Consider the following 12485-nt stretch of genomic DNA (forward strand, 5'->3'; position numbering starts at 1 on the left):
CCTCTCTGACACCAGCTATCTGTGGTTCTGCCTGTGAAACTGAATATGCTTCAATTTGAGTCTTTAGAACTCTTCTTGGAAATGGCAGGTAATACTGTCTGGCTTCTGACAGCCTAAATTAATAGAAAAATAGGGTGTTCTGTAGTTACTTCTGAAGTATGAAGGAATTTAAGAAGATACTGAAAAAATATCTTTATGACTGATTTTATCTAAAAATGCTTATGTGTCATATTGCAATGTTTTTATAAAATACGCCAAAAAATAGGAGTAACAGGGAAAGTTTTGGGAGTATTAGCAAAGGAAATGTAAGACTTGACTCTTCTATGATCAAATTAAACTTTGGATTATGCACCCAGTTGAGGTTAACCTGCACATAATTACACTGTCTGTTGTAATGCTTTTAAAGCTTTTTGAACAAAATAAAAAATACAGAAAAAATCTTTGTTATATAGTTCAAATATATGTACTGTTAAATTTAAAAAAAAAAAGTGTTTCCTGCTGGTTAGAGTGTATCTGCATAATAGTTGCCTAAAATATATGGATTCATTTAGTTGTGAACAATGTAACATCTGTGAAACATGATTCTTAAAATAAATGCAGCATTCAATGGGTATAGAGCTAGTCAGGCCTGTACAGGATGTTACTCTGCTCTCCTCCACCCACTTCTTTAAATAATGTAATTAAAAAAACTGTGAAAGCCAAAAATTCATACTGAGACTGTTGAAGTCAATGAGCAGTAACACTGAATGTCTGTGCTGAGAACTAGTGTTCACTGGGGCATAAAACATGCCACAAAAATTGTTAGTGTGTTTTATGCCAACACCTTGAAAACTGCCTGGCTTTAATATTCTGAGTTGGTCTAGACACTTGGCTAGGTACTCATTTAGTACTGCCTGTGTGAAAATGTCAGCAAACAGAATCAAACTGTCTGTGGGTCTATGGAGGGTGTGGTTTTCATTATGACATCAATTCTGTGCTAGTCCCAGCATCCCAGGTATCTAGTTGTCTGAATACTATCTGGATAGCAGCCAGCTAAAAAAAAAAGGCTTTAGCTTGCTTTGATCTGGAGCAGGAAAGCTCCATCAGACTGCGTTATAATGGGAGGTGCTCTGTGCAGCCAGTTTTACACCATCTGTTTCCTGTGTCAGTGCCCCTTCCATACTGGTGGCAGTGAAGCACCTGGACTCTTCATCAGGGTTAAAAGCCTCCATATGAAAGTAGAATCAAAGCTAATTGGTCTTCTTTTCATACCAGCCCGGACTGTTGAAGCCTTGGTGGTTGGTAAGCACTCCAGTTCCAAAATGTGAGAGAGAATAGTTCTGTATTCCTTTAAACCACTTATACAGAATCATTTAGGTCAGAGAAGACCTTTAAAATCATCAGGTCCAACCATTAATGTAGAGCTGCCAAGCCCGCCACTAAACCATGCCCCTAAGAGCTACATCTGTGCATCCTTTAAATACCCCCAGGGCTGATGACTGAGCCACTTTGCTGCACAGCCTGCTTCAGTGCTTGACAGTTCTTTCTGTGAAAAAATTCTTCTACTATCCAATCTAAACCTGGCACAATTTGAGGTTGTTTCCTCTTGTCCTGTCACTTGTTACATGGAAGAAGAGATGGATCCCCACACAGCTAAAAAAAAAAAAAAAAATTTAAAAAAACCAGTCACCAGTAAGACAAGCTCTACATTTGCATTAGGCAAGATTAGGGAAGAGGGTTGGCAATGGTATTTCCAAGTGCTGTATAGCTACACTGTCTTTTTTCTCTTTTTTTAATAAACTTAGAGTTGTCTTTTATAGTTAGTTCATACAGTTCAGGTGACTTTCCTGAACGGTATGAACTAACTATAGTAGAAGCTTCAGTAGAAGCTGATCTACTCTTCTTGGGGAAGATTGGATATTTGCTTAAATACACCTCTTCAAGTGGGTTTTAAGTAAGCTACTGTACCATTTTGAGAAGTGCTGTATCTAGAAATCCCATTTAGGTTTTTGTAGGTCTTTCCCTCCCTCTCTCTTCTCTTGGGGAAGGACACATTGCAATAGGGCACTATAGTTTTTCTGCTTCCTGGTTCCTTGGTTGCTGATAGGACGAGCAGCTATTTTTAATCAGGAGTCCGATATTTTGATTTATTTAGGCTAATCTTGTAAAACTTATTCTCTAGACAATTCACCAGTTCCATGAAAGGCACCTTAGTGCTTTTCTTGTAATGATGGTTCCAAAGCTGAACACAGTATTCAAGCTTTATGTCCAAGGTTAGTGTTTCTCATGAAAATAGGGCGTGAATAGATGGATGGGTGTAATGAGACTGTATGTAACAAGTACTCTCAGGCTGATAACTTTCCTATTTGTTTTGAAGAATTGAAGAATACCCCTATTGAATAGCTCATTGATCTTTGCATTAAACCAAATAAGATTATACTCTTTGGTTTCTAAGTAATTTTTCTTACATGTTTTTTTGGAACTGCTGAATAGACAAAATTTTGTTACCATTTTCATTCAGAAAGCCCTCATTAGTAATAGGATTCTGCTTGCATCGTTGCCTTAGGGATGAAGAATGGAAGCTCATTTTCTTGAATTGTCATTTTTTGTTGCCCTCTAGAATTTGTATCCTAGTGGAGTAGTAGTGTTTCACAATGAAACAGAGGTGTAAATTTATTTAATAGTAAGATACTAATAGCCTAAGCAACTAAAAGGAAACTGTCATGTACTGGTAGAGTTTCTCCTTTGTGCAATGGGTGGCTTGAGAGGAAAGATTTAGTAGCTTGATGGAAGTCTAATTATAGCTTTGGGACTGAGAGAGGGGTTTCTGGTTGTGCTCGGGGAAAGTAGGAGAAAGCTGGTATATGGCAACTCTGCTTTTAGGCCCTAGTGGCGTGAAGTGGAGCTGAGGAAGATGGTGCATTTTTAGACTAGATGGTTGAAACAAATAGTGAGTTGGAATAGTGTGAGACTATTCCATAGGGACTTAAGGCATGAATCCAAGAGTATCTGGGTTTCTATAGTTTCAGGTTATGTTATGTGTGTCTAAAACTGAAAGTTAATAAAGTGTTAGTCTTACAGACTGCAAGCCCAAAGGCTTGTTCTCAGTGAGAACTCAAATGCTACAAAATGCTGTGTGCTACTGGAAGAGCAGAAGAGCATAGGCAATGACTTTGTGATAGGAGCAATTGTCTGTGTGAAATGGTTTAGGTAACAAAGCAGTTTGCTTTGTGCTGAAGTTTCCTCCTTGTGAGGATTCTCACATGTGTTTTATATCCTCTTTCCCAGACCTTTCTTCTCTGCTAAACCTTAATAAGTGAAAGCTTTTCCTGTCTTCTTGTGGAATCTGTTACTTTAATGGTGAACGTATAAATAGAGCCGCTACAAGCATCTCTGCATTCTGCTCTGCACCCTCTCTCCAACCTTCTTTAGTGCTTCAAAGGTAGAGCTACAGAGATGTTCTAAAACAAACTTTCCATTACAAAGAAAGACATTTTTCATACCCATTCTGGTAACTGAAACACAGTTCACTATAGAGAGGGATTTCATGGATGGCTTCGCAGTCAACTTCAATGAACAGATAGAAAATAGGATGTATTTACGCCACAGTGTTACTAATCTCTAAGTTTAAATAAACTTGGACTGTGAATATATGCTTTTGAGATGATAATATAAAGGGCAAGAGACTTTGACTTAGAAAATTATATAAGAGGGAAATTAATTTCAGATAATCTTGTCTTCGTAAATACATTAACTACTCCACATGTCTGTATGAGATTAGTTTTTATTAAACAAGTAAACATTTTTTATTAGACATGGTGAAAGGTTTCCAGCACTATGTGAAGTCTGCTCAGGCAAATGCTCAAAATAGATGCAAAATGAGCATATACAATAAAAAAAATCATACATCGTAGCTAGTTTGTACAAGTGAATTGTCTGCTTCATAAGAACAAAAAGATAGAACAGACAGACTTTGATGTTGTATTTTCTTATATGAATTAAAGTTGTTTTAGATTAGCATCTAAGTATTTTTTAAAGGTTAGAATGCTTAGGTAATTCCTGTTGTAAAAATAAAATGAATGAAAGGTTCATACATTTGAAGTTTTGTGATTGAACTTTCTAGGAAGTTTTGTTTCATATGGGTTGCTCTCTGTCTGAGGCCACACTGATGAAATGGGGGCTGTGTGTATCCAAAGAACAGACTGACAGAAAACCGCAAAACCCAAACACCAAAAATTCTCAAAAATTTAGAAAGTTGAAAATGCAACTTCTCTTTCTGTCTCCTTGTCTATCACTCAGTTTCCCCTGCTCTGTTACCCAGAAGTGGGAAGTGTCTGAAGTAGCATACCTGAACACTACATTATAAATTGTTATGCTAAGTTGCTTTTTCTGTTTTCTTTGTGGTCATATTCATTACCTTCCAGAAATCTTTGGAAATTAAAAAATCAGTCTGAGTGTTGCTCAGTTAAGGTTATCAGAGATGTTCTCATACTTAATTGGCTGAATTGAAGATGTGTTTTGGGGACTAAGATTGTTTTGTTTATTTGTCTGGTGATTTTGTGGGAAGGGGAAGATGATACAAAAGGATAGGCTAAAAAAGTTTTTTAAATTGCTTTCACTTTTATCAGCAATGTTCCAATATTTTCATTAAAACTTGTACTTTTTCTGCAGCTTCTGGAAAAACATAAGAATACAGAAAGTATGGTAGAGCTCCTTGAACTGTACCAAATGGAAGATGAAGCCTACAGTAATCTTGCAGAAGCCACCACAGAGCTCTACCAGTACTTACTGCAACCATTCCGAGATATGAGGGAACTTGCGATGCTTAGAAGACAGCAGATAAAGGTAGGGTAAAAGCAACTGAGATGCTTATTATTTGGGAAGTTCTGCTTTTTAGTTCCTGTTTACTAGTTCTGTTATGCAGTTTATGAAGTGATATTTTTCCACTCGATGCTGACCCTATTTTTCTGGGCTCTTCACTAAGATGAGTGTTTTTGATGAGTGAGAACGTCTGACATATGTAGCTGAACACCACCTGTTTATCTTGCTGTCTTACCCTTCAAATGCATGGCTGAATTAAATAGGTCAAACTTAAAATTTTGTGGTTGGGAATATTGAGTAATATATAAAATACAAAGAGATGTGCAGTATTTATGCTATTGTATATTCTAGAAGTTTATTTCAGGAAACTAAAATGAAAAGTAATTTTTTGTGTAATCTGGTGAACTGTGAAAAGTCAGTAGCTTTTTTTCTGATGTTGCAAAAGACTTAAACTCATGGAACATAAATTAAAATACATCATTTGTTGTAACACTCGGACAGTATATTCTCCTAAGAGCTAAAAAAGCCATCTGAAGAATACTGCGTTTTGTAAATTTGATCTGGAATGAGTATGTTTGTTATATTTGAAAGTAATTCTAATCTTGAATGCTTAGCCAGAACTAACAAATGTTATCTTTATTGCATCTTGGATGTACTTTTGGTAAAACTATTAGTTCCTATGCAGATTATTAAGACTACAGCCTTCTGATTCTAAGCTAAAATTTTATTTCATTTTATCTGTATTGTAAATGTCATTTTATCTCAGCTTGATACCTTGTTCAGTTTTTTTTTTTTTACCTTGTTCAGTCAATTTTTTTACTGTTTTCAGCTTAAAAATAGTGTTCCTTTCTGGTTTTGAGAAAGAATGAGGGAGGCAAAAGGATTTATGATGTACTAGTTTTATTTTGACATATTGTTGTGAGCCTAAAATAATTTCTCAGAAAAATCAGCAGTCTTAAAAGAACTTCATCTTAACATGATGATGTTTTAACTAAAAGTGCTTTTTCTTCTCTTGAATGATGTTACTGCACAGAGAATTGGCATGAGTATTTTTTTCAGACGTACGATACAGTTGAAGCCTATAAACACTTCATTTATTAATATGCTTTCTTCAAAGCATGGTGAAATAATTCCCATTTTATTGGAATTTATAGTAGAGAAAAAGATTATTTGTTTGTTCTTTTGTCAAATAAGAAAAGTAAATATTACAATGAGTAGATATACATATTAAGAGTTATATTGTGTTTTGCTCTGTTTTGGTTTTTTTAAACCTCAGTAATCTCTTGAATTCTGGTTTTAAAATGCATTATTTAATATTCTTCCTGAAAGATTAATGTTGATAAACTTCAGAGGTGTGTTCTGTGGTTGATTATTTTAGTCAACACATAATTTATTATGTGTTTTTAGTCAATTATTTTAGTCAATACATAATTTCTTCTAAGCTACATTGTTTTCTCTTCCTAACTTGGCAATTTTTGAGTTAAAAAACTTGGTTGTCTGTATCATGCAGTAGAGAGAGATGCCATGTCTTGTTTTTCCTTTCATCGTCTGAGAGAAAGCAGTACTTGTATCTATGATGACAAAACATATATTATACTGGGTAGCTAGGGTTGAAGAAATGTTTTATAAATAGAACTTGTGCATGAAATGGTTTGTATTAACTGGCTACATATGTTTTTCTGGCAGGCTTTAATGTTTCAGACCTCTTCTGTATTAGGTATCTGTTTCTGATTTGTAGGGAAGTTGTTTTTGTTTGGTTTGGTTTTTTAAGAATTTGGAAGGTTTTAAGTTTTTTAATCAGCTTAATTTTGTCAGTTTTCGCAGTGAGTTTAGAAGGAAGTTAATTACATCACCCGTAATCTTTGGGAAGAGTGTTTTCTGATTTTGGAGCAGGACATAAAAATTGGAATATATGTCATATGGTGTTAAATTTCTGCTGTTCCTGTGAAATTTTAAGGAAGAGACAAGCCTATAGGAGGCAAGGGAAAAACAAAAACAAAGTTCTGTCTTCAGTGGAAGCTTACTGGAGAGGGACATCTGTATTGTACCCAGATTCCTTCTTTGAGGAAAAAGCCCACCAAACAACAAACCAAACCAAACAACAAACAAAACCAACTCAGAATAAAAGTTCATAACAAGGTTAGAAACCACGTGGAAGCTTGGAAATGTAGATTACTGCTGCCCATTATAGACATGATAGAATCTTGTTTCATTTTATATTTTGATCGTACACTCATTTTTCAGGTGTATTTTGCTTCATTTAGTGTAAAGGATGGAACATTTAGGTGTGTGAAGAGTCAAAGCTGTGAAGTAATTAAATATTTCTGGATTTGAAAAGCAGGATGAAAAAGATATAAGATCATGAAAGGAAAAAAGCTGGGTTATTATGAAATGAAGTGTCACTGTGGAAAAGTAACTTCTAATGGCATTTCTGCTTAATTACGGGCTAGTCATTGGATCCTAGAACAATGTGTTCAGTAAGTGATATGCTTGTCTTTTTTTGGGCTTCCAGCATCAGAAACCTGGTTTTGTTTATATAAATGCTCTTTATATGTAAGCGCTGCTCAAATCCATGGGGACTTCCCTCCACGCATGTCAAGATGCTTACCAGATACCATGCATTCTTGCAAGAGCTGAGCATTACAAGCACAGCTGTGTTTTGGACTTAAATCTTTGTATGTATGATATGGGAACGACCTTGCTTGCCCCAAGGCCTTTATGAGGGACACAGAAATAAAAGCCAACTTGTAATGAATAGTATTATCAAATTGAGAAATGCCTATCAAAGAGGCAAGTCTGAACTCATTTCAAGATTAAAATAAAGATTCACTTACTAGACATACTCAGTGCTTAGTATGACTGTATTTTGTAAGGTAAATGTGAAAAGTTGTATTTATAAGCCAACCAAACAGTCCATATGCTCACTGAATGCTGGAGAAGGCATAATAAAGGAATTGAAGACAGTATTATATTTTTTTATATGCATAAAAGCTGGGCTGGATTTGTATAGGCATTTTCTGATTTAATTACAGACTGTTGCTGGTTTAGTTGTAATAATAGGTAAAGACATTCAAGCAGTGAGTTCTAGCATGGTAATTTCACTTTATGCATTACTGGCCCTTTTCTTCTGATTTCAACTTTTCTTTCTGATTTCGTCGTGTATTATATAGGCACCAGGCAAGTGAGGCTTGATACTCAAATGCTGTTTTACATGTTTTGGGCTCTCTGTATATTCTTCCAAGAACTGGTTAGGCAACTGTGAACATAAAACCACAGGATAAACAATGTTCATAGATTAATCTAGCATTGATGTTGAATTTTAAATGGAATTTAAGATACTCTTTTTGCTAAGAATCAGACTACTTGGCAACTAAGAAAGGGTGTTAAATTTTTGATTCTAAAAATGTTTCACATTTATGCCCACAAATTTTTCCTTAATCAAAATAAATAATTTCCCTGTGAAAAAATGCTTATTTTTTGTGTGTGCAGAACACACGTTGCCATAGCAGAAAAGTTGGAGGTAGTAGTCATCAATATCTGGAAATAAAAATGCTAAGTGTTTCTGAAATTTGGAAAAATCAGAGTAGGTACCTCTGTTCTGGTGCCTTTGATTTCAGAAAGTTAAATCTAAACTTTGTGAGATCCTCCATATATAGCGCTGTGTTCTTCAGAAAGTATGTAAGGGAGCGATGAGCTTGTGGTTGATAGTTGGCTGTAGGTTACTGTAATCAAGCTTTAAGTCCCGTAAGACTAAGACATGAAGGTTTCTTTGATACAGGATACCAAATCTGGTAAATTAGAAAAGACAAAAAATTTATTTTAAAAAATTACTTCATGGGCTAAACCTCAAAGGCTTTTTTGTCTGTACGTCTGTGTTCACCAGTCTTCATGCAGTCAAAGAAACTACCTTGCTACTTAGAATTTTTATGGCCTTGTAGTTGTGGACAGTATTTCAGTCGTGATGAATAGGCACTGGGTTTGTTCAAGCGCCAAGTGAAATCAGTGGGAGGCCTTCTCTTTTCATGCTTGAGGGTTTTTTGGATGTCCTTGATATTGGACTAAAGATAAAATGTAACAAATTGCTTCACAACCTACATGTAGATGCCAGCAAAACTTCAAAACATGCATTATTGAAGGTCTGAGTTGAGCTGGTTTTGCTTAACTGGAAACTGATAATATCTCATTATGGGTGAAAGCTTAGAGCCACCATTACATCTCAGCTCATCTCCAGGAAATGAGCACATTGAAAACTTACTGTATGTTAAATATATTAAACATACTCGTAGCTTCATTGCTTATGTGTTAATGATTTTTACTTGCATGTTAGTTCACATGAATGTGAAGAGATTTTAATGACTTCAGATACATTAATATTGAAGTCTATCACTGGAGGCTTGAGATGAGAGCTGCATATATGTTGATGATTCATAACATCCTGCTTTTAAAAATTTTGAAATCTTTTATTAGTCTGTCTGAAAGTTTGCTTCCCTCTCAAGCTCACTTATGCAGATTCTGGTATATTAAAAATACAACTCTAGCTCAAACTATGTTTGAATTCCTTGTTTAATATATTGTGGTGAATTGCAGTAGTGAACTTTATAACTAATTTAACTTTGATTTATGCAAAATTAAGTACTTAGAAATAAATTACATTGTATTGAATATGTAAAATTTTGGTTAAAAAATAGTTTAATGAAGTATGAAACAAGTTCAAGGCAAAAGAAATTTAGAGATGAGAACAGCTGGCAAAACTGAGAGAATTACTTTTAAAAGTACTTACAGAATATTTTGTTTTAAAAGTCTCTAATCACATAAATATGTTTTGGAGAAACTGTAAAACATCAAAGGATTTTTAACTTTTTAAAAAATCTATTTGCAGCTGAATGCATGTCCTCGCATTATTAGGAATAATACTTAAATAAACATAGCTTTTGAAAAACCTGTAGACTGGAGAAGAAATCTAAGTTTATGCAAAATGGTCAGAAACTTCAGGGAAATTACTGCTTGCTTGTTTGAGAATATGCTGCAATGCGGTGAATTATGCTAATTGTCTTTATAGTTTGATTCAAGAGGATTGTATGTCAGTCTCTGTTTACAGTCTGGACTATAAATCCTCTAGACTATTATATGAACTCAGAACAGAATATTTTGCTGATTTAAAGTCAGGACCTAATGGACTTTCTCAAAAAGAAACTTGTTCCAAAGAGGCAATCTGATAGAAAGCAGGCTGGTACCCTAAATCATTTAATGAAACTTAGGTCCTGGTAAGAGGTAGCTGACTACAAAACTGTGGTGTGTGTCTGATTGGTTAAATCTGCTTGTCTGCAAAATGAGTAGAGTACAAGACTGCTCTAGGTGTTCAGCTATAAAAGTGGTTACTAAGACTTGTAGAAAAATTTGATTATGTTAGAATGCTGAAAGGTTTATTGTTTAGTTTTTTAAAAGTCGCAGTACAAAAAGCTGGTTTGGATAATAAAATGGTAGGTGAAATTTCAATAAGTAAAAATTAATGCATGTGCAGAAGGTTGATGACAACCTCCAAAAGCAGATATGTGTGTTTATGTACACCTAATTAACTAACTACTACTCTTGAGGAAAAATGTATAAGATTTATCTTGAGTTTGCTGCCAAATGCAGCAAAATGGTGCTTTTGCCAAGCACCAAGTAGAAAACATCATACTTTGGTGTACATTCATGGTATATTTGCATCTTGAATGCCAGAGTTTTAGTTTCTTCCTCTCAAAAAACATACCACAGTATCAGAATACTGACAGTATGGAGCGTAATGGTGTTTTCCTATTAAGCATTCTCAGGGCTAGACCAGATTGGATTTGGATTGCCTTAGTTTGGAAGGCATGTGATTTATCAAAGATCAGAAAGATATATAAATCGTGAGTGTTAAGGGGTAGAAAGTATAGAAAATAGGGGTACCTCAATGAACCTGTGGTGCTTTAAAACAACCTACAAATAAGGCAGAAACACATTCTTAGTACACCTTACATGCTCTGTGGCAGTAATTTCCACAGTTGAACTGTGGACACTAAATATATGTGTGTTCAAAAGGAGAATCATTAGTGGCTATTAATGATTCAGATTAACCATCAGTTTAGCAGGCTTGTAAAAGAATTTGGTAGTTAGCAATGTATCTGTACCTTGTCTTAATTTTTTTTTCCTCAGGTATTAATAATGGAGGAAATAGTGCAGAAAAATGCAGAATCAGTGTATCCGTTCAAAAAGGCATCTTGATGGAACTTGGAAAGGCTGGTGAACATGCAGAAAATTCTAAATTATGTGTCCCTGAGGATTAGAGTCAAGGAGGGTGAACCCTAGAAATGTGTGTTGTTGTTTTTTGGTGTTTTTTTCAGTGTTGGAGATAGGGAAAGAGGGAAAAGGAGGAGACTTTGATGCAATGTTATTCAAACTGTGGAGGTCAAGGAGAGGGACCAAAGGCCTTCAGAGGTTGAAAAATTTGCTGAGAGTTTACAAAAAGATTTTTTACCTAAATATCTTAATTACTTGAAATCTAGTACTTTTTAGTACTTCTTTTCAGTAGTGCTTTTTCAATACTTAAAAAAACCCTTTCTGTAAAAAGCTTTCATCATATTTTCTAACCTCATACTGAAACTTATCAGACTTTATTTGCTAGTTGTTAGTTATTTTCAGTATCTATGTTCATGGCTATTTATATGTCTTTAATCTGATTTTTTCTGGCTAATACTTTTCTCGCTATTTCTCTTTTTTCAGTATATCTGTATATAAAAATTGTCAACCATATTTTGATAAACTCTTGACATATGCACCTAACATTTCTTCTATTGCATATATTAAGTTTTTTTTAACTGAAGATTTAAAAATCCATCCAGTTATTTTCATGCACAAACAGAAACTGAAAACTGTCTGGAAACATTCAAGCCCACTTGCCTTTGAATTAACTTGGCTTAAATAGCATTTTCAAATAACTAGAAGAATATGTCTTCTTAAAAGTAGATTTTCTGAAAAATCTTTCTTTTTGAAGGTGAACTCTCTTTTAGTCTAGGTCTCAGTCAGTGAAGCTGAAATGTATGTGGAAAGGTTTTATGCTATACAGATGAATGAGTAAGGAAGGTGTAATGCTGGGTACACTGTTTAGCTTTAATTCTGTCAATTTCCAGTATAAAATACTGTAGCTTAGTGTTTTTAACACTGTACCTCTTAACATAAATGCTTGTGTGTCTTGGGAAAAAATACCAGTTAAATAAACCCAGTCTTTCCTCTTATGCTTGCCCTAACCTACATCTTCTATGATTTTTCTCTTCTGACTACTTTTTAGGTTTTCAGCATTCTCCATCATTCTGGAAAAAACATTGACCCCTGCACTTCACAGTAGTATGACATTACTATTCAGTCTTCTTTCTGTATGTCCTAACATCTTGTAACCTTTTGGTTTGTTGCTTCCTTTACAGTCTTGACTGAATTGTATATGTTGTTCTCCTGTGTTTTAAGTTAATCAAAACTCCTGCAGTTTGTATTTTAGTCCTAGGTGCCAGATATTTTGAGGAATCTAGACCATGCAAACTAAATGGGTTTTTATGTATTAATACTGAAGTCCATGTCCATATTCCTTAGGGTAAAACTGTGAAGCCCTTTTCAAAGCAGAATGCTTTCACCTAATATATTTAGAGCTGTATGTACAGAATTATAACTTA

The 12485-nt window shown here is 34.7% G+C and overlaps 1 protein-coding gene across 1 annotated transcript in view; it reads left to right on the forward strand.

Moving 5' to 3' along the window:
* The window catches only part of JMY (junction mediating and regulatory protein, p53 cofactor), a 65392-nt gene that overhangs the window by 13159 nt on the left and 39748 nt on the right, over window positions 1-12485 (forward strand). Inside the window, exon 2 of the mRNA XM_054652855.2 lies at window positions 4651-4824. Within this exon, the coding sequence (XP_054508830.2) occupies window positions 4651-4824 (174 nt within the window). The remainder of the gene's footprint in view (window positions 1-4650; window positions 4825-12485) is intronic.

The sequence above is a fragment of the Agelaius phoeniceus genome, chromosome Z (assembly GCF_051311805.1).
Source record: "Agelaius phoeniceus isolate bAgePho1 chromosome Z, bAgePho1.hap1, whole genome shotgun sequence".
NCBI classification, from domain to species: Eukaryota; Metazoa; Chordata; class Aves; order Passeriformes; family Icteridae; genus Agelaius; species Agelaius phoeniceus.